The sequence below is a fragment of the Cyrtonyx montezumae genome, unplaced genomic scaffold (assembly GCF_038088225.1).
Source record: "Cyrtonyx montezumae isolate F1298 unplaced genomic scaffold, pur_monq_1.0 scaffold_3, whole genome shotgun sequence".
Classification (NCBI taxonomy): Eukaryota; Metazoa; Chordata; class Aves; order Galliformes; family Odontophoridae; genus Cyrtonyx; species Cyrtonyx montezumae.
In genome coordinates, this window is record NW_027072034.1 from 40,085,926 (window position 1) to 40,109,309 (window position 23,384).

Below are 23,384 nucleotides of genomic sequence, written 5' to 3' on the forward strand. Positions count from 1 at the left end.
CTGTTGCTGATTGGGGCAGCTGTTCCTGTGGAGGCATAGGTGTCCTGTTGCCTTCTCCTCAGCAACCTAAGTTACGGTCCGCTCTGGCCTGCAGTGGTTTCACAGCCTACAGGCCCAGCGTCCGACCCTATCGTCCCGTGCCCCGCCTGGTCCACTTGCCACCATGAAATGCACCAATATGATGAGTGGCAAATGGCATTTTACTTCAAGTAACACACTCTTCTTATAGCTTTCTACATTACAGTATTACCAGTCACCCATGCTGCGGTTATCTCTACCCAATGCGTGTGTGGCATGTCTTGTCTTCTCCATATTTGGCCTTACTTGTTCTCCTCTCTTATCTTCAAGATAGTGTTACCATGGTTCCCCAAGAGTCAAGGGGCCCCTACGGGTCCTGCTGCAACTTGGAGACTGCCACATCCTCTTTCCAAGTTTTCCAGTTAACTACAGGGTCCTTCCCCACAGTTGCTTTATAAACCTCAGTAAGACTCATTAAATTCAATCTTTGTCATCAGCTTTTATCTTAATGGCAACATGCAGTGGCAATGTAATCTATTAGAGAAATCATACAGAAACTTCTAGCGGTAGGTAAGAAGTTTCTGTAGATATGTGGACGTATTTTTTTTTTGCCGATTCTTACACAGTCATGTGGTATAGTCTACAGCAAAGTATTTGCTTGAGATTTCCTCAACAGAATGTAAGTACTGCAAACCACTTTTCTGCTTTTGGGTGTCACCATCCAACATTCAAGTGTCAGCATAATGTGGATTTGCTCCAGTTCTTGACTGGTTTATCTACACAAGCCAGTGAAAGATTTTAAAACCAACAAGTATCTAATTTAGAATAGTGAAGCTGTGGGAGGAAGACAGTTTCCCTTCAAGGATAACTCATAAGTCATCAGCTCACTTAAACCACATTTCTGTTGGACCAAGTTTCTCCTCTCTGAACAGTGTCCTTTTTACCCTGTATTCATCCTTTTCCCGTCTCTTTATTTCATGTTCCCTCCCTAATTCTGTGCTTCTAGTCTCACTTCTACCAAATCTTCTTTCTTCTCTTAATAAATGCTTGTATGTGTCTTCTTTCTGAAGCTGCAGGAACTATAATAAGCTCTGACCTTTATGAGAAATTTCCCGTCATTTGTTTTTTTCTGTCTCTTAGTTTTTCTTGTCCATTCATTTTCACTGTTCTCTCTAGAGAAGTCTTTCTTTTCTTACAAAGTATTTTTGGGGAGGTTTATTTACTAATTTTTTTATTCTGCTTCTGTGTGGGGGGTTTTTTTTTGGTTTTTTTTTTGTTTGTTTGTTTGTTATTTGAGGGGGGGGGGGGGGTTGGTTTGTTGTTTTGTTTTGCTTTACTTAATTTTTAGTTTTCTTTTTAGTTTCTTTCTTTGTTCCTGACTTTTGTTGTTGAAAAATGCTTTATTTTTTTATTTTGCATTGTATCAAACATCTGAATCACTTACTATACCTTAATGATGGTCATTCTGGTCTTTTCTCCTTGATTATTAAGGTTACTTTTTTTTCCCCTACTTCCAAACTTGCTTTGTAAGCAACATCTTTACTCTTCATTTGTCACCTTAATTTTTTTTTTTTTCAAGGAAAACCTTTAAAAGTTTTCAGTGCTCTCTCAAATCCCTAGTTTGTTTTCAGTGCTTCATGCACAACAGCTGGAGGAAGCAGAACAAGCATCAAGTGTCATTTACCTAAACTAACTGATTAACTATTTTAATTTGCTGTCTTGAACCTTACATCAGAACAGGTGCAGTGGAATTGGGGTGACATAGTATGGGCATATTGTTTGATAAGTGTGAAATAGCACCTGAAAGAAAAATGAGAATTTCTAGCTTGAACAGAAAACACAAAACTGTTTATATCAAGCTAAAGAAAATTGATCTAATAATCAGATACACATTTCTGGTATCAGTATTTTAGGTAGGAAAATCTTTTCCCTGACAAACATAACAAAGTCTTTACACTATTTTCTTGTCCCAGTTTGATGTGTGATGGTGGAACTAAATAGTCTTAGTGGTCTTTTCCAACTGTAATGTTTCAGTAATTGTGTGCATGGCCACAGAATTACTGTGAAGCTATCCAGCAGAACTATTCATACACTACTGAGACATGGACTGTTCTTTTCACTACTTTAGCTTGTGTATTATTTGTTCATTTGCTTTTGCATGAAGTTTAGAAATTTTATAATAATTTTAAAACACTACACTTTCTTGCACAGCAAGTGTTTAAAATGTGAAAACCTGACCTGAGAGTTGTCTAAAATAACAAGAAGCAAGGGAAATAAGGAATGTTGAGTATCTGAAACAAAATATTTCAAATTGTGTTGGAAGCATTGTTAGATAGGATTGATGTGAACAGAACTGTTTTAAAAGGATTCACTAGAACAGGAGTAAAGTTGAAAATAAGCTATTCTTTTTCTCTCTTTTTTTTTTTCCTTTGTACTCCTCTCTCACTTGGTTTGCAGCCTAAGGGACAGGAGTAGCTGCAGTGTGGGAAGCATAAGCCACACCTTCTAGACACTAAACCAGTGAACCACTCCTTGTGGAAAAAAAGATCTTCAAAATTACGAACTTGATTATTTTGATTACTTCATGCATGAATGAACAGAGTTCACTCTCCAGAATTATTTTATGTTAATTGAATGATAGAGCTGAAGTAACCTGTCTTCAAAATAATTCTGAGCCCTCTTCACTTAAGTTCTATATACAGTGCAAGGAAAATGAATTCATTCCATTTACAACCCCAGGAGACTCTTCTCTGATCTTGTTTTTCATAAGAAGGAGATTTTAGCACATTATAACACCTTAGAAGAGTGAAGCCTGTTTTCCATTATGCCACATGCCTGCCTTCCTTAATCTGGAAAGTAGGGAAGTGTCAAGGTTATTTCATTTTTCCATCACTTACTGTCAGCTGGAGAGTAGCTGAAACTCTCTGTGTCCGTATTCCATACCACTAAGGACAAGAGAATATTCCCATTGCTTTCCTAAAACTAGTCTTCTATTCAAACTCAAGTATTCACGCTGGCTGGAGAAGTGCAAAATGAGGTTTGATTTTTGCATAAAACTTCATACTGGCTGAATTTCTCTGAAAAATCTTAATCTTGAACATGTTCATGTGAAAATAGATAGCAGTACAACTTCTAGAAATTTTCATAGGTATAAATTCATATCAGAGTTCTTGCCAGTTGTCTTTAAAATAACATTCTATGATATATCCTTTTAGTGTTTATGTTTAAATCAGTATTTTGGAGAGGAAGGGGTTCAACTGCATTTACAGTACATTAATCATATTATTCTGCATCATAAACTTTCAGTAAGCTTCTGTTTTCAATTCCTTTAAAGTATTGGTTTCAAAGAAAAAGTTCGTAACAACCTTAGTGAAACAAATTTAAACTTTTCCCCTGATAACTCAACTTCCAGCTGCAGCATTGTGTATTAGCACACTGCCAAGATATCAGATAATATTCTTTCTTGTAGTTTAATTGCTTAATATATGCATATTTTTTCTAAGCTTTCTTTCTGATAAAATCAGAAGACTCAACATTTTCCTTACTTTCCTTCCTTCATCTTTACATTTCAGACTGATACTGAATTTTTAGTAGTATATTAGAAACAATTTGTCTAAACTCCATTTATGAATCTAACAAAAGAAGTCTCTTTGCTATGTTATCATTTATATTTGAATGATTCAGTTTTAGAAATAAAAATAAACTTTCAGATTTTCTAAGTACCTCAATGATTTCTAAAAGTATAAAATATACATATTAAACTACCTGAGTCATATATACAGAAATTTTCCTTAATTCATGTTTGTCCTGAAATTTTTAAAATAAATCAAATTATATTCATATTCTTTGGCAGTGTACGCAGTTCTAAGCTACCGAATTTACAGAATTACTGCTTTTCACTTTTATTATTACTTTGCATAATTCTGTCTTTGTTTCTACACATACTTCTTTCTATATAAAGGTTACATTCACTATCGGTATTTGGATAATTGGTTTTGAATATTTTATTAGCATTCTGTGTATAAAAATCTGTTTTAATGTTCACATTTTGGAAAAAAAAATTCTGGAAAGAGATGTTTGTGAACAAATTCTTGAAGATGATCTCGGTTCATAGGAGGACAGAATTGTAGGGGCTGGAAGGGTGTTTTAGGGATCTTCTACTTCAACCCCACTGGTAAAGTAGGTTCTCTAAAGTAGATTGCTAAGGAAAGTGTCCAGCTGGATTGTAAATACCTCCAGAGAAAGAGAATCCACAACCTCTCTGGGCAGCAGCCTGTTTCAGTGTTCTATTACTCTGCAGTAAAAAAGTTTTTTTCCTCATATTTGGATGGACTTTCCCATGTTCCAGTTTGTGCTCATTACACCTTGTCCTATCACTAGGCTCTGTTGTAAAGAGCCTGGCCCCATCCTTGTGACAACTGCCCTTTAGATATTTATAAGCACTGATAGGAGCCTCAGTCTTCTCATCTCCTGGCTGAACAGTCACAGGTGTCTTAAGTCTTTCCTCACAGGGGAGAAGCTCCAGGCACATAATCGTCTTTGTGACTGTCTGCTGGACGGTCTCTAGAAGTTCCCTAACTTTCTTGAACTGAGGAGCCCAGAAATGAAGACAGGACTCCAGGTATGGCTTCACCAGGGCAGAGTAGAGGGGGAAAAACACCTCCCTTGCTCTGCTGGCTGCACTCTTTTGAATGCCCCCAGGACACCAGTGACCTCCTTGGCCTTAAGGGCACACTGCTGTAACATTACACCAGGACACTCAGGTACTTCTCTGCAGGCAAGTTTGAAACTGAATATATACGCAGCAGTTGCTTTGCATTGTCTTTGCATCTTTGTCTATTATCTTTATTCAGTATCAGGAAAATAACTATATGAATCTTGCATACCTGTTGACATCACTCAGGATGATTGCATCTACTTTATGTCAGATAGGAGATATTGTCTTCAATTTTTAAAGGACAGGAAGGACAAAAGACAAAATACAATTCTGAATAGATTTCTCTTTCATTTTTATCATCTTTAGCAAAGTAGCTATGCATTGTTAGATTCTTAAGTGTATTGCTCTCCTGTTTCTTAGCTATATCTCTTTCTAATTCCAGGGGACAACAAGTACATGCAGAGCATAGGAAATAGATAGGAAATAACCAATAATTTTGTTTGTGCCAACGTTACCTTCTGTCTTCAGAATGATATTGACTGCTCTTTAAATGAACTGAAAATCATGTGGACAATTCAACAAGTGAATAGACTTTTGAACCAAGTCTTTAGCAAGTGTCTGGATTACATGCATCAGATTATTCTAATTGAACTTTTTTTTTTCCATTGCAAAATGTATGCTTCCATGTATCTGTTAGCTGTAACTTCAAAATAGGAGGCATAACGTTGCATAAAATCTGATCTTAGAAATAAATCATAGAACAAATCATAAAGTCTGATTTTAGAAACATAGTTTCTATAACCATTTGTGTGTAGAAGTACAAATGGTTCATTCTTTGGAATACAGTAATGAAGAGTTCAGGTAGGTAATTCTTTGTGAGCTCCAATCATTTAGCAGATTATTGTGACTCATGAAAAATTTCAGTGGAACCTTCAGTTCTTCAGTTGTTCATGAGCAAACTGTTGTTTTTTGTTTCAAGTTTTTAGCTCACATATTCTGTATTCTACACAGTTCTTCATGCAAGCCTCTTCTAGCAATGACCAGTTCTCATAAACTAACATTATGTCTTTTAATATCACTTAATTATTTTCCACCTACACCGGGATATAATGTGTTATCTTTTGACTGATGTAACAATACAGCAAACTGAGATATCCAGATAGGTGTGTCTAAAGAATAATTTTGACTGAAAGAGTAAAGTTAAAAAATTTTAACTCAAATAACATATTATTCACTCTTTAAGAAATGTACATAAAAATAATGAATATGCTTTCTTTGTAGAAACCATATAGTATTCTCCATATGACATAGATAGTTCTTCAAAAAGTCAACAACCAAAACCTTTTTTAAATTGTTAAATTTTTTAAGAGTAGAGTACACATATATATGTGACATCTACCTCATGTAAGATTGGTAGAGAACCCAGAACTTCTAAATTATTCCAAGGATATAGGAAGCAGGAAGAAAGGAGTAAACCCAGCAATAATAGCAGTTATCTGAAGAATATTTTCAAATAAATTTGAACTTTAATCTGCTACTCTGTAGAAAAGTTGAAGAGCTGGCTTTAGTTAGAATGTGAGAGCTCACCATGGCTACAGAGTTCACTTGAAATACAGGAAAAGTCTATGGGCAATTTACATTTGCATGTAGTGCTATGCCCAAAGGGTTATGCTCAAGTGAGTCTTAACTCAAGGAGAGACCAGCTCATCAATTTGCAATGAAGAACAGACTTGTTTAACTTGTTCTTTTACCAAAATAAGAAACAAAATAATATGAACAAAGGAAGTGACAATGGTGGCAAGCCTAGATCTACGCGTTGTATATTAAATACACTAAAAATAAGGTCCAAGCAATAACACAGAAATAACTCCTATTCATTTCTATTCCTCATCAGAAAATAGGATATAGCCATCAATAATTAAGTGCAGCGCGAGTATAACAGAAATGGCATCCGAGTGTGTCATGTCATCGTGGAAATATTTATATATTTTACTGAGATACTTTTATTTACCCTTCTGGCCTCTACCTGTCTATTGGAGTTCTGGTTGTCTGTGTGATTATAAGAGAATAAATCAGACAGATGTAGGATAATATAACTGAAGATCAAGTTCTTAGCAATTATGCTCATAGAAGATTTGTGCAAACTAATTGCAACTTATTTTGAGACTATTTATATGTATTCCTTCTGTGATATTTGCTTTTTTACATGTGCTAAGGAAACTGCTGTTCCGAGGACTGAGCAAGTGAAACCCTTGTGCTATTCACTGAGCAGGAAAATGGATGCTGAATGAAGAAGCTGTGAAGCACTGGGAAAGGATCTCAAAGGATGCTACGGGCATTTAGCTTTCCTTCTGTGATTTGGAAGGACTCTGACATACTGACTGTGAGGGAACCCTGGCAATTTTACAGCTAGGCTCAGTGAAGAGGAGAGATATAGTTATCTTTATATAAAAAGAGAGTCCAAATGGTTTGAAGAACAAAAATATTGTTAATTATTGAGAGATTGATTTAGTACTTGTAGTTAGCCCTCTGACAAAATAAGATTTTATACCAGATGAGAGAAACTGGGAGAGAACTCTCCATTTTTAATATCCTTATACAGCTCCTCAGCTTTACGGGTTAGAAGTCCAACAGCTTTTTATGTCACCTAGTATATTACACTGCTTTCTCCACAGCCACACACAATGACAGGTATGTTTTAGTTTTTATAATGCTTAGGTAATGGGTAGTTAAACTGCACTGGTGTTTTTCCAGCACCTCATGAATTTCCAGATTCTCTGAAGCACCACTGCACTGCAACATATGATCAGTGCACAGTAACAACCTAGCTCCACCAAGGCTGTGTTTTGCACAATATAAGCATGATGTTCCATAGCAGCGTAGCTGACAACCATCAGCTCTACAAAAAACTAGCTACGTAATTAAGAGATGATATGACGTCACACGTCTGTCTCCATTCCCACACGTTTTGCAACTCAACAAATTCTCTAGATATAGGCAAGCCTGAAGAATTCTTATTCTGGAAGGAGAAAAAAAAATTGGCACAATTTTCATGCTTCTGTTTTTTTCTGACATCTTTGTACTTACTTATATGAACCTATTGTCATGTCTTAGAATAATTCACAAATCCTTAAATTTATATTGCTGTGTATAAGCCCTTGAAACGGCCTGGTACTACACTGTCCAACAACATTAGAGTTGATGGAAAGTTCAAATTCAAAGTAATTCAGAAGCGTTCTATCAAAGATAGAGGTATGGTAAGACAGCCTGACCACAGAGCTCTCCTTCATTTTTCTGCCCTTTTGTCAAGGTGTTCCAGTGCTCTGAATTGAATTCTCAAATGGAGTAAATATTGCATGGTCTACAAAAACACGCAGTGCACTGATTAATAGTGCCTTTTGGCCTTTTCTGTTCTTCACTGTCCATCCTGACAATCAAACACTTTTAAACAGCCAGAAGAAATGCTTAGTATAGAATCACATAGCTTTCCAGAATATATATTTTAAATCTGTATAAATGAGAAGCATATTTCAGCTCTGGGCAATGTTCTGTGCATTAGCTCAAAGATATCTGAGGGGGTTTGTTAGATTCTTGACCTGGACAGACTGAAGAGTTGGGCAGAGAGGATCATGGTGAGGTTTAATAAGAGCAAATGTAGAGCCTTGCACCTGGAGAGGAATAACAGCAGACATCAGTACAGGATAGGGAATGACCTGCTGTAGACAAGCTCTGCAGAGAAGGACCTGGGTGTTCTCATGGACAACGGTTTCCCCATGAACCAGCTCTCTTTCTACTCTCCACTGGTGAGGCCACATTTACACTACTGGGTCCAGTTCTCAGCTTCCCAGATAAAAAAGATAGAGATCTTCTAGGAGTCCAGCAAAGGGCTACAAAGATGATAAAGGGCATGGAATATCTGCCATATGAGGAAAGACTGAGTAACCTGGGTCTGTTTAGCAAGGGAAAAAGAAGACTGAGAGGGGATCTGATTAATGTTTATAAATATCTAAAGGTAGGTGGGAGGCAAATGGACAAGGACAGGCTCCTCTCAGTGGTGCATAGTGACAGGACAAAGAGTAGTGACCTAAAACTTGAACATAGGAAATTCTGTACTAATATGCAGAGCTTATTTATGGTAAAGGTGATGGAGCCCTGGAACAGGTTGCGCAGAGACATTGTGGAGTCTCCTTCTATGGACACTTCTATGCAATTTTGTAATTCTGTGATTATTATTATTTTTAATTTTAATTGTGAGGAAACAACAAAGAATTTAAATACTTTTAGTTTTTCAAAATATTATTTAAAAAGGAGATGGAAAAATGTCCCATCCTGTTCAGACTGGTCCTGTACCTTCTCCCCAGTATGACTGAGCCATTGCTCCTATTACAGCCAGAGTCTTTGTTACCTTTTAAAACCTGCCAGTCCTATTCTCTGTGCCAGCAAGGTGTTCTCTGCCTTTAGAACTGCTTGCCTTGTACTGACTCTCAAGCAGCATTCAGTGGGTACTCCTAGACTAAGGCATATAACAACCATCACCCTCTGACCCTGGTTTAAGTGCAGACTAAATGAACTGGAAGCCTCCATGCTCTGTCATTGAATTGGTTCCTTAAGGTAAATTCTCTTACAATGCGAAAAATGCTGCAGGTTAGAAGGAGCTGTAAAGAATCTTAAGGTCACTTACTTTCTTTTAAATTCGTGCTATGAACTGGAACTGCAGTCTGTGACTCTTTAATCCACTGAAACATTTATGTCTTCAGACTTTTCTTTAAACATTCAGTGTGATGTAGTTACACCATGTGATGCACCAGTTCATTTCTGCCCTTCACACACCTTCAAGTGCTTTCTATTCTGGTGAACGGGTAAATTGATTAATGAATATTAACCACTATTGCACATATAAATATTTAACAAGTTACTAGAGTAACAGCATTTCTGTGGACTTTAAAACATTCAGCAAAATACCGCAAAGAGGGTTTTTTTTGTCTCTTAGGAGAAAAAAACTGAGAGACCTGGTGCTGTTCAACCTGGAGAAGACTGAAACAATTATAAATATTTAATGGATAGGAATCATGAGGATGGGACCAGGCTCTTTTCAGTCGTGTGCAGCAACGGAGCAAGGGACTGTGAGCACACTCTGGAACTTGGGAAGTTCCATCTGAACATGAAGACAGACGTTTTTTCAGTTTGAGTGATAGAGCATAGGAACAGGGTGCCCAAATGTCCTCAATTTTTCTTCTCTGGGAATACTCAAAACCCTCCTGGATGTTTTCCTATGTGACCTACTGTAGGGAAGCTACGTTAGCAGGGGGTTGGACTCAGTTATTTCCAAAGATTCCTTCCAACCCATAACATCTTGTGACTGTGTGGTTTTATGAAAAGAGTTTCAGCAGTAGGATCTTGAGGAAAGTAAATAACTAATGACTGTGTATTTCTGATTTCTGTATGAGCTTGGATGGATAGGTAGTCAGGCATCATAGATCTCAGCTGTTTAGGATCCTACTTTGATTAAAAATGAAAAGCATATTTTGACTCTGATAAATTATTCTGTGGCCCATTTCTGGAGAAGTGCATACTTCTCCAACTGAGAAGGACTGTGTGCTTCCTTCAAAGTGCCTGTCTGTTCCTGTCTTCCTAATCTGTTCTGTGATACTTGAGGAAAGTAATAGCCATTTCTTGTTTATTCCTTTCTTTTTAAGTATTTCCAGGTTCTCTAGTCTTCTGTTCAAAACTGTTTCTTGAAGGAAATAACTAATATTTGCTTGTTCTTTGTACAGGAATTAATTTGTATCTTAAATAGTGAAGACACTGAATGAAGATACTCTACTGCAGTTCAGTGTCTGCACACAGTGTGTTAAGCTAAGTCAAAATGACCTATCTGGAAGATGTTTGGTTCCCACTCTACAAAGTAATGTCTCACCTAAAAATTGAACTACTGCAATTATTATATATTTTTGAAAAAGGCATCTTGAACCCATGACAGGGTCTGTTATAGCAACTCCTGTCATCACATTTAATAACATGAGAATCTCTGTCGCAACATGTTTGCAAAGTAAACATGTAGCAGAGGGTGATGGGTTAATACCACAAGGAGATGAAGGGAGGAAAAGATAAAAAATGTAATTATTTTTATTAGTGAAATGAGAATCATTCACAGCCCAATGGTGTCTGGATATAGTCAAGTGGCAAAAGTACATTTTAATATGTCTTAAAGGAGATAATGCAATATCTTTGTAAATGCTTAGTGTTTCTTAGCATTTTTTACTTAAAAACACAAAGTTCTTTTAAGTCTTCTGTAATTTATTTAATTCAAATTCTTCCAAGGGACTGAAGTGATCATTGTTTCATAAATTTTTGTAGCGTGAAAATCCCCATATTTTGCTTGAATTTGTTTTTCTCTTTCAGTATGTTCCTATTTGGCTAAGGTTGTACTGAGAGACCGATTTCTTGTGGTCCAAATTAGACCTTTTTAAGATGAGAGGATTTTCAGTTGATCTTTTTATCATTGATTGTTTTGTGTTTGTAAACTGCAGGTGAATCTGTCTGGAAGGTCTTTTACTTCACTCCAAACTTCAGTCCTAAGGATTCCAATGGTTGCTATGATTCTCATGTTTGCTTTTGCTATGGAGGATTCGTCACACACCATGATCCCCCACTGCTCTTTGATCTCTCCAGAGACCCCGAAGAGAAAGTCCCACTGACCCCAGAAACAGAGAGCCGGTTTTATGAAATTCTCAGCATCATACAGCTAGCAGTAGATAACCACACCAGATCGCTGCAAACTGTCCCTGACCAGCTGTCCTGGAACAACCTTCTCTGGAAGCCATGGCTCCAGCTATGTTGCTCATCCTTCCTTCAGTTTTGCTACTGTGACTATGACTCAGAAAACAGCCTGCCAGAGGCACATTCTGGATAAACAAACTGCAGCTTCCTTTTTTTTTTTTCCTTCTCAGAACAAGCAGAATGTTCAGGCAGCTTTAGAAGTCTTTATTATATAGAATGTACTGTCTTAGTACAATATTACAATAGAATTTCAGAAAATATGCCATGAGAAGGAGCTTAAAACACATCTTCTCTGACTTAATAATACAATAAATGGTATAAATCACGTTTTGTTGCCCTTATCTACAAAAATGTGTCTCCTCAAGAGGAGATCATTTTTCACATTTTCATCTTCAACATTGTTCTTACATACTGAGGAATTTGTCTCTGTCAATTACAGCAACTAAATACACACTTTACAGTCTTTCTCAGTATTATCTACCACTATTAGGACATTCTTCCAAAAATTAACAAATAGAGATGTAATGGTGAAGAGGTTCGTGTGATTATAATTTGATTACTAATAGATGAGTAAAGAACAGATTTGTAGCAATAGCTATAGCAACAAGTATCAGTGATATAAGAAACAGACTGCCAAGAATCTAATATTGCACGTGCCATAGAAATATAGACAGCTATGTAGTGGAAGACCTTAATCCACATTAAAATCATGGTCCCTTACTAGCATCATGCTGCATGGCATCAACCTTTGTTTGGGAAGGAAACTACTTCAAGTACAACAAATGGGTACTTGAATGTGTACTGTAACTCTCCCCTAAAGCATGCAAGCCAAATTCATACTCTCACACTTAATTCACCATCAAAAATCAATCAATCAATCAATAAATGTTTAATCCCCGAGGTAGGCAAACCCTGACATTCATAACCCAATTGCTAAAATGATATATTTGGTCCATACTTAATATCTGCATTCCGAATTTATACTATAAAAAAATGTTCTATCTATTTACCATACCTGTTCTTCCACTGGTAAGTGCAGTGTGGATTACAAATAAATAATATTTCATCTTGCTTTAAATAGTTTTGGTGTTATTTTTGCTCCTCCAATGGGATCTACCATTTTCTGAGAATAGACTTGTATTTGAACATTCACATTTTCTCAAAGCCAAATATAACTGTCTCTAAGTTCCCAGTAACGCCTTGATAAATCTACAATGCTTTAGGGCTAATTTCTGTATCTAGTTTTGCCTTTGTCTTGTTCAGTCACATTTTCTGTTTGCTCTACATCCAGACAAACTATTTTCTTTGGCAGATTGTACCTGAGCATCAGCAAAATAATAAAATAATTTGATTCTTGATAATAGAAGGTGACTTGCTTCTTATTGGAAAACAATAGTTAATTCCAACATTATGATGTATTACAATTGGTTTGGTGGTATTAGTACAGCACTAATACAGAAGGGATCTCAGCTGATAATAATAGAATAGCTTCAGCCAGCACACACTGAGGTTGTGACCCAGTTGTTGGGAGCTGCTGAAGCCTGTCATGTAAAAATATATTGTGATATATGGTATATTTCTCTCTCTGTAAAATCTATTTTATTTGATTTTTCTCCTGCAATTTCCTGTCCCGGGAAATGTTGTGCTCTTTCCTTGAAGTCCAATTTTTGATATTTCACCTTGTGTTTATGACTGTTTATCTATTTATGACTGTTTATTTATAAGTACGTGCTCTGTGACCTCTCTATAGCAAAATCCTATATATGCTGATGAAGTTAGTCAGCTCAGATATTTCCCCAATAGCCTCTCAAGACTGTTTATGTTGCATCTGGAAGGCTGTCAGGTGGCCATTCATGCAGCATAATTTCCTCCTTGCTTTATTTAAACACTGAATGTACAAGATAAATTTAGTAAGAAAGGTCCCTCTGGTTTAAATACAAATACTCTTCTATTCATGACAGAATCTGTGTATTCCAAATTCCTGGTCCCTGTCTTGTGGCCAAAGAGCTCATTAGTACTGTTCCCTCCCATGCCTGCCCTGCAGCTGGAGGGAAGTCAAGCTGCAGCCAGGGTGGTGGATGTTGTCTCCAGTTACCACAGTTCTCCTGCGGCTTATGCAGTCATTGCAAGCAAATATTCCTGATGAATCACATGGGTAAAAATATATGTTAGGTATGTAGCTGAAATGCAGACAAGGTTTCATTGGATCTCTTTTGTTGCCACGGTTTTTAGGCTGTGACCTTAACAGGGACCTCAGTTTATATTGTTAAGGACATACACACCTACTTTTCATCAGGAGGATGCTATGTTACCGTTATGTCTTTACTTTCTGCAGGTTCAAGAATTGTTTTTCCTCTCAGCATAGCAGCTGATCTATGCTGCCAAAATGATGATTTTTCTTCTCATCTGACTTTTTTCTTGTCTAGGTTGAGACTTTCTTTTATACCTTCCTTGGATTTTGGTTCTGTATCTCTGATCTCCTTTCATAAAACCTTCAAACCCTCAAACACTTTTTCACTTATTTCTTTGCCACCAAGTCCTCCAGTTTGCATGTCATGTTGACCACAATGGATATTTTGCCCTGATCTATCAGAAAGTAAAATGTAGTCTTTGTGAAGTGATTTTTAGAGCTCCTTGACTCAGCAAACCTGCTTATTAACTTCCATCAAGAATTAACTTTGCATTATAAAATCTAAAAAATTAAAGCACACCCACGGTACCCTGAATATTAGAAGTTATTTCTTGTTTGTGCCACAAGCTTCATATTTACCAAAAATTAATTTAATATAGCATTTAATATTTTTTCATAAGCAATAAAATCTGAACTCTATTTTTACAATTGTTCCTTCAAGAAAGATTCTTTTAGGACTAAGATGGTATTTTTCATTGCAGTGCTATTTCATTTAATGCCTAAAATAAACCTCCCCTGTATTGAAAATGTATTATATCTTCCAGTGCTGTACCTTCTGTTCTAGAGGTAGCATGTCAGATCATGGTAATTAAAATACTCTTGTTTATCTGCAAAATAAAATGAGAAGCATGGTATACCATTTTTATTATGGGACTGCCGAATCTAATACAGAAAGTTTTGTTTTTTTGTAACACGCTATTGATGGGATATATGTGCATCACAATTTATTAGCTGGGACTACTTAAGGAGAATGTGCAACAGTTTTACTTTTAGACTTTCAATCTATCATTTAACTGTCTTCTACACTGTAACATGGTTTCTGACAGTAGAATACATTAGTTTAAACTGGGAGTTCAGATTCAGAGGAAGGTATATTCCTCTAGAGAGTTATTTAACAGTATCACATTGTAGTTTATCACAGAGTCCCTGTATGGCCCAGAGCAAGTCATTTAACTCTGTTTCTCAGCACCTCATCCTTTCCTAAAGAAGGATAACAGTTTTTTCTAACTGCTAGGAATGCTGAAATAGTAAGAAGTACTTAAAGTAGTGAGTTGGTAAAGGTTCACTTTCTGGTCACCTTCTCTATAAAACATACAATTTAATAGATAGAAAACTAGGCTATGTAAAGGTATTCTTAAACTTCACATGTGCTTGTAGGCTCACTGTTTAACACATGGGGTTGGGACCTGGAGCAGAGAGAGCAGATGGCTAAAAGAGATACACAAAGAGAAAGATATCAATCACTTATTTCTAATTATGTTTATTCTCAGTCTTTCCTCTTTTAGCAAACATTGTAAGCCACATGGAATTACTTCACATTTCTCCCTTGTGGACTGGATGTCACAGGTTCCTGGCTCTTGAAAACTGGGATGTTCTGACTTGCTTTAAATTACTATGGGGAAACAAACAAACAAACAAACAAACAAACAAACAAAAAAGTCTTTGGGAGAAAGTGAGTTCAGTGAAATCTAACTGAAAGTTCACAGAGATCAAAGTGAATATGGTCCATATCCTTCGCAGCTCAGTGAGAATCATCACTTGTCAGCAGTAGCTTATCTCACATTGTAGTAATGTGAGATATGGGTGTTCAAATGTGTGGACAGTGTAGAAAAATTTAACATAAGATGTCATCCAGTATGGGATAATAATTGAGAAAGAAAGAGAGCAAGCATAGCTACACAAATGCATTGTTCTAATGCCATGTATGCTATCATACCTTATACTGCCTTTTTATTTCCTTGTACTGATCAAATGGGAGAGCACAGTTGCTAGCACATCTAATACACTGGTTATACTTTGTACAGCTGTTGCCATTAGGGGACATGTATTAATTTATTTTTTTTTAACTTTCATTAGGACACACTAATTCTGTACATAAGACAAACATTTGCATCTTTATTGTTTCCCTTACTATGTCATTACCTGTACACCATCAGAAATACGCTTTATGGAGCTCACTTTCAGGAGTATTAATCTTGGATGACTACACTGCAAGCAGAGAGTTTGGCTGTGTGGGCATGAGGAGAGGCTGGCATAACAGAACTCTGTGCTGAGAGCCTCCAGGGAGCAAAGGTCATTCTTAGGATTGTATCCTGTCTGAAGACAGAATTCTACTAATTGCAAATGGATTTGAGTCTGTCAGGAACTGTGAACGAAGAAGAGGGACAAAGGCACATTTATGTTTCTATCATGCCAGCCTGACAAATGAAAACTTGCTGGTGGCTCATGAGGATGCATGATCCCATGCTCCCCCTGAGTCATCATTCAGGAGGTGATATCTTAGTGTGAAGCTTTAGATTGTGAAGGAGCAGCAGTCACAGTTTTTGTTCCTGGGAAGGGCAGGAGGCCTTAGTCAGACTCTGGGACCTTCCAGCCTCTCTGGCTGCTACAGCTGCAGATAACTCAAGGAGTGCTACAAGCACTGATAGACCACAGGGCTTTTCCAAACATTCTGGTGTAGTTTTTATTTGCATTGAAAGCAACAAGAATCTGCCCAGAATTTCACTTACACAACAGATAAGGGACGTTAAAAGTTGTTTTTTGGACTATCCACAGCAGCAATAATCTGCCAGCTCAGCAGTCAGAACAAGTGTGCACAAACAAAAGCTTCAGTCACTGAAGTTTTTCTATGCTCATGGAAAGAACTGAATTCCAGCCTCCCATTGAAGCTTCCACTACACTAGCTTGTTCAATTATCCTATGGTCACATCTTTATGGTCACATCAATTTTAGTTAAAGTTATCAAACAATGCAGACCTTGGATGATATATATAGTAGTGCTTGTACAGCATCCTCTGAATACTTAGAAAGCATTTATTTAACATTAATGATGCTAGCTTCCCTGGATAGAGAAATGTGAGTCTTATCTATAAGAGTTGTGCCATAGATATTACCCTTGAAAAGGAAAACTGTTTTTGAAATGCTTATATGGCCAACTCAGTTACAAAAATAACCCATCCAGCATTGTTTATTCTATGGTTATCTACAAATAAATCTACTAATAAAGCCTTTTTATATGGATAATGTTTAATTGTACTTGATTTATGTGAAAAAACTTGTGAGGTTCTTGAAATTAGAAGGCAGAGCTCTTTATTTTCACACTTAGAATTTCATATGAATTTGCTTTGTGTAACAATATTTATTACAAAAGATTAGAGACAAATCATCCCAAAAGCCTTATGAACTCAGATTGGTCTGTAAGAAAATATCTTCAGTTTACTGTGGTCAAAATTCCTCTCAAATGAAACCAAGCTCTGAAAGAAAACAAAAAACAAAAACAAAAACAAAGAAAATCCTTTAAAATGACTTGTCTGTCATAGTAATAAAAAAGATTGCTAGAAGCTTGTGAAAAGCAAAAACAAAACAAAAAAATCTTTTGCACAATGCCATCTCCTGTCAAACAAACAAATAATTGGATTTAGAAAAGTGTTCTGAGTGATTTGCAATTTCCAATCTTATGTGGTCATATGCAATGCATTGGGAAGCAGCTGATTAATGCTACCATTAAACAGTTATCTTAAGTTCTAGATATATTGTTAGAATGGGAATTTTAGGTCCTAATACCTCAATGCCTGATATATATGAAAAACACATTCACCTAGCAACATCTGATCTCTCAGCAAGCTTTTTAAAAACATATTATTCAGCAAAAGGGTTTGTTTGGGGCCCCATCCTTCGCTCCTACGATGCTAATTAAAACCAAGGGGAAATCCTGCTTGATGCCAAGATTTATGCCACTGAATGACAACTGTCTTTGATTGTCTTTCAGCAAATTTCTGTAGTGAGAGGCCATCCCTAGCAGCTAGATGGCATTCTGCCCTTTCAGGAAATTAATGACAATGAATGTTTAGCTAGAACTCAAGCAGTGACAATAATGAACACTATGTGAAAGCTGCAGATTAACAGTTGTGCCTATCAGTTTCTAGCACTCAGTACCAGGCTACATAGATGGATGCCATGTTCACACATTAAGCCTGGGCTTTTTTTTAATCTCTCCTGGGTTTCCCCATTTTTTTTGGACCGATATTGGGAAACACGGTTCAGTTTTAAAAAAATCTTGCTTGGAAGATATTTTAAGACTGATTTATAGAAGTAAACTTTTCTTTGTGTGAAGGGAGGTTGTTACAGTTTTATGTGATTGTCCACTAAAAATTTAGATGATGGCCTTAACCTATGAAGGTCAGAATTTGGATCATAATGGATAAATATCTCGATCCTACAGTGTAGCAACCTCCTTTCATCCAACTGATTCTCAGGATATAAAACTTTAGGTTTTATGAAAGGAACTTCTGTAGTAGTTACACTACTCTGACAAGGCTGAAGGAACAGAAAATTTGGAAAGAGGTAAACAAGAGGGTGTGGAATATGTTCATAAACTTATGTCTTGGTTCTGCTTCCCATATCTGACACCAGTTAGGGGCCCCAGACACTGTTTCATTCCACAGTATCTAGCCTTGCTGTGTTGTGGGTGAAAGTATGGAGTTCATAGGCAAAAATGGACGTGGACCACCAATGATGATATGCCTAATTTAAAACCAAACCAACATAAAACTGGAAAGAGAAAGAAAAAAAAAAAAAAAGACTGAGAAAAACTGAGGAGTTCAGAAGAGAGTACATCTGTACACCAGACTGGAGGAGGTATGCAAATTATCAGGAGAATGAGAGATGAGCTCAGGATTTGTGAAGGCACACAGACTGGGAATGAAGACAATCTTTCTATTAATACTATGCCAAGAGGTAGCAATCATAAATCCATAAATCCAGGGAATTGAGAACAGGATAATACTCCCTAGAGGTAAGGACACTCGGTTAGGTGGTGATGACAGCCTTGCTACAAAACTTCAAGACTGATTAAGTACTTCTAATCACATGAAGTACACACATCACCTCTAGAGCAGAAAGAGACATAGCTTAGGGCTATAAAGTCACTTTATGTTACTTGTTCCCTGAACCACTGAATCTAGGATCCTCTCCTAAAGTATGGCATAGCTTGTACAGGAAAGGTTGATGTTACTGTGATTCTCCTTTCCCACCCTCTTTTCACATCCAGCCAGCTGCTTTATTTAAATTTCATGTCTCATCTAGAATACAGTCAAGAAAGGAACATTCAGAGGAATGATCTCTTTTACTTGATGTCAGAATTGAATGATCTCTTTTACTTGATGTCAGAATCAGGAAATCTGTATTTGCACAGGAAGAACCTGTCTTGAATTGTCAATTATGCTCTGAAAATAGGATCAGAATCTGCATAGAGTGTGGGAAAATGTACTTCCAGAAAGATTCAGAAGTCAGTTTAGGTAGAAGTATAGTTCCAGGTCTCAGGTTTTCTTACTTAATTTTGTATACTCACAGTTAATATACCTAGAGCTGAGCTAGCTTCCATTTCTGCCCAGGAGAGTGGAAAGCAAGATATGTCTTGCATAACTTGTATGACTACTTTCAGATTAGATCAGTTATGCCTAAGAATCATTCTTTATTGCTTTTTCATATATTAAATACATATATACATATATGTATATGTATATATATATATATGTCATGGGATAACCAGTAAAACCTGCATAAACCTCAATACATTTATGTTTAGGGAGATGAATTTCATTTCTGTGTCATGGAATTCTTAAAATCTTATTATAAAAAAGAATGTTTCCAAGATTGCTCAAAAGAAGTTTTTAGAAATCAGAATTATGCAATTAAATGACAAAAGCTTCTTCTACTGTTTGCTTGTTGGTTAGTTGGTTGGTTTGCTGCTTTTTGTTTGTTCATTTGTCTTTTTCATCTGATCTTCAGTTCTTTTAGTCTCCACCATGCTCTGCAAATCAGTGAAGGTAGATCTTAATGAAATTATTTAAAAGAAGTGTCATCATTATACAGGTCAAGCAATTTGTTTTTAAGGTCGTAATAATCATTTTGTATGCCAGCATTTTAATTATTGTACAAGGATGAGATATTTTTAATTAGAATAGAGTTTTGCCAACAGTAAATTAAGATTTACTGGTTTTTTTTATCTTTTCCAATTTACATTTTCTGTTAACATCAATTATGATTTTGTTGAACGAGCTGGACTTGAAGAATACTGCTCAAGTTCTGGAAAAAGTCATGACATTTAATGTGCAGCAGTAAACCTCTAATATAGTGTGTGCATATATGTGCCATTAAAAAGCTCACATTTTTGCTTAAATACTTCATGCCTTTCATCTTCTAGTATCTCCAGAAATACTTATTTGCCAAGCAAATAAATAAAGTGCTTGAATTATGCATACAAAATTATTTTAGGTCTCCATCTGCTAAGCATTTTTTACAGCTTGTTTCTTAAGTTAAAAATATTTAGCCTGAATTACATTAGGTATAAAACTACTTATAACACCTTAATGGATAAAATTTCTTAATAATCTGTATTATCATAAGACTGAGTATATATCCAGTAAGAATTTGAGCAGAAAATTTGTAGTTGAGCAAAGTACTTGAAGATGAGCTAGCAGTTTGACTCTGCCATTCCACTGTACTCAGGAGCTTTGCTGAGTGAGATCCTTCACCAACAGAAGATACAAAGACTGACTTGTGCAGAACTTTTCATTCCTGATTGTCTTAATATCTTTAATCTAATTTAGAATTCACAAATTGTATATGTTTTAAGTGCAAGGTGTTTCCAGCACATCCCATTCCATAGTTTCAGGTTTTGTCTGTATGGTATTTAAAGCTTACCTCCAGCTTTTCTCTTTGTTAGAAATATAATACAAGCTAATATTTTTTACTGAGTTCAACAGCCAATTCCTTCTGTTACTAGGATACTATTTACTGTAACAATCATGATGTAGAATGTACTGGCTAAAAATAGAAAATAACAGAACAATGAATAGCTTTCAGAAATAATAAATCCAAAGGTACTGAAGGTCAAATACTATACAGCTATAAAATATACTGTTTTTGCATGGATCACAAGAAGTACCACTGAATCTGTTAAATTCCACTGTTAAAAACAGAGGAAAACAAATATTTAAATGAGAGTTGAAAAGTGTTTTTCGTGCAGAGTTTGAAACTAGTTTGAAAGAATATTAACTACTTTCACATTGGCTTAGAGCTCCATAGAAATAAAATACTGCTGGCAGGATAGAAAATAAACTAAAATATAGAGAAACTGCAAGGAAAAAATCAAGTAAACAAATTAGATAAGTAACAAGATAGAAATGAAAAAACACCATATGCCAGTTCTTCCAACTTCAAGCAGAACAGTGAAGAAAATATGAAATTAAAAATTCTAAACCAGAGTAAGAAAATCTTTACAATTATTGCTGCTTGTTGGACATTAGAGAAAAATATTTCTTTTTAAAATGAATAGAGAAAAATAGATGTTTACAGTCTTAAGCTTGAAATGATATGATTAATTTAGAGCTCTATTAAATGTATTTAAATGGCTACTTTTTGTATGTAACTTTAGTTCAGAAATGTAGATGTTTTTTGCAGGCTGCTAGAGGAAGGTTATTTTTGTGTTAATTGTAAGAAACAAGGTAAAACAGATGTGCTGAAACAGATCATCTCAGGGGTAATTTCAGAAAAAAACAATATAGAAGAAATAGTATTGAAGTCATTGGATTCTGGGGCAAAGGATATCTTCCAGGGTCATTGAGAGCTTTTGTGGTAAGTCTTTGAGTATTCCTTAAATAAAATGAAAGAAATGTTTTAATGTGATTTCATCAGACTCTCGTGGTCAATATATTATATTAGGCCAAATAATTAGGAAAAAAAAATAGATTTGGGGGCAGATACATCTTAATTTAATAGAGTTGATGGTTTGGATGAAGAAATTTCTCATTACATCATCTACACTGAAAATATTTTAAGTTTGGGCAGATGACAATTTGAATTTTCTTTCATCTTTATCTCAGTGGAAGACATTAACAGTAACAGATTCAGATGTTAAGAACTAATTGCTCTGATCCAGGACTGAAAATCTAATATATGCATCTGTTTGTAATTTTGATTTATAAAACATCATTGCTTAGGGACATGGAAGTTTGTCTTGGTATGAATCTCTAAGTTGGTAAGTATGTTTTCTAATTTTTCTAATTTTTCTAACCCTCTTTAACCTTGCTCTTTGTTTACTTTCATTCCAGTGCAACATCATGACCATAAGCACCTTTGAAAAATGTAATCTTGTAAAATACCAAAGACACTTAAAATGACTACTGAAGGGAATAGTAAATTACTTTGCTTAACAACAGAAATCAACCCTTATGCATTTCTCTGCTATGAAAGTTAAATTGCAAAACAGTAGCCAGGTTAGCTCAGTAAAAAAGCTAATTCTGTTATTCCTACACAATGCTGAAATTTTAAATACTGCTCTAACCAAAACTGAGGTAAATTGACATCACAAAAATATCTGGCATACCTATAGCACAATATTTTTTCTCTTGAATGCTATGAGCATACTCTTACCTTTGTAATTTTATGAATTGTTGTCATTGTCACTACTATTGTCACACAGTATACTCAAGTAATAGATCCAAAGGAAAATGCACTTTTTCTTTGATGGAAACGCAAGATGTCTAAATTAATGTTTGTTCCAGTATCTAGCAGTTTCTAATTCAAAGGACTCATATATAGATTAAAAAGGGATATTCCATAATGCAAGAATGAAAGTAGATGTTTCAAACCTTTATTGTGTGAATCTTTTTCGGAACATAAAATTGTGAAAAGGGTTCAGAATTTAAGCTGCATACTCTCCATTCTCATGCATTAACAGTTTTAACAAAGTAGTATGTACACCCCAACATCTATTAGAACAATTGAAGCATGTTAATCTATTTAAGGGCTGTCATATCATGAAGCCTACCCAATGTAACTGATTGTTTAGAAGAGATGATTTGCAATTTTTAGTGAACTATCTACAAGTCCCTGTAATCACCTTAGATGAAAATCATGCCTAACGATTACACAGCCCCCAACTATGGTTATTTTGTCCATGTTTCAATATTCATTTTCTTTTCATTAATCCTGATTTAAATTAATTGGAATAAATGTGTGTCAAACAATTTAGATGTTGGTAACCTGATGTTAGCACAATGATTAATTTCAGTTTCACAGAAATGTCTGTGTTTTTCTTCTGGTTTTGCTCCATGTTCTGATTTTGTAGTGTATGAAAACCATTGTCTGTCCATAAGCTCTGGCTGTAAAAGACTACTGCAAAAAGGATTTATTCAAATTTAGTGTTAAAATAAAGTCATTAACTTAATAGTTGTTCAGATGTAAATGATTAATACTGACCAATTTACAGTCTCGTACTACTGAATATACTGAGTACACTGTGTGTGGTATGAAGATACTGTGATTTGAAAGGCAGTTATAACACTTAGAGAAAAAATCACATAATCACATTTCCTGTAGGACTTCTGAATTACTCTTTTCCTATACAATTGTTCATTCATGAGGAAAAAAAAAGCACTTTGGTCAATTGTCCATAAAAGAATATTTTTAAATGGAGCCTACTGCAAGATCTAATTCTAGATTTTTCCTGCAAAG

At 35.7% G+C, this 23,384-nt stretch overlaps 1 protein-coding gene across 1 annotated transcript in view; it reads left to right on the forward strand.

Moving 5' to 3' along the window:
* STS (steroid sulfatase) overlaps positions 1 to 12,953 on the forward strand; it is an 86,812-nt gene extending 73,859 nt beyond the window's left edge. The window contains exon 12 of the mRNA XM_065741299.1: positions 11,206 to 12,953. Coding sequence (XP_065597371.1) covers positions 11,206 to 11,588 — 383 coding nt within the window. The 3' untranslated portion in view covers positions 11,589 to 12,953. The remainder of the gene's footprint in view (positions 1 to 11,205) is intronic.
* The last annotated feature ends 10,431 nt before the right edge of the window (positions 12,954 to 23,384 follow it).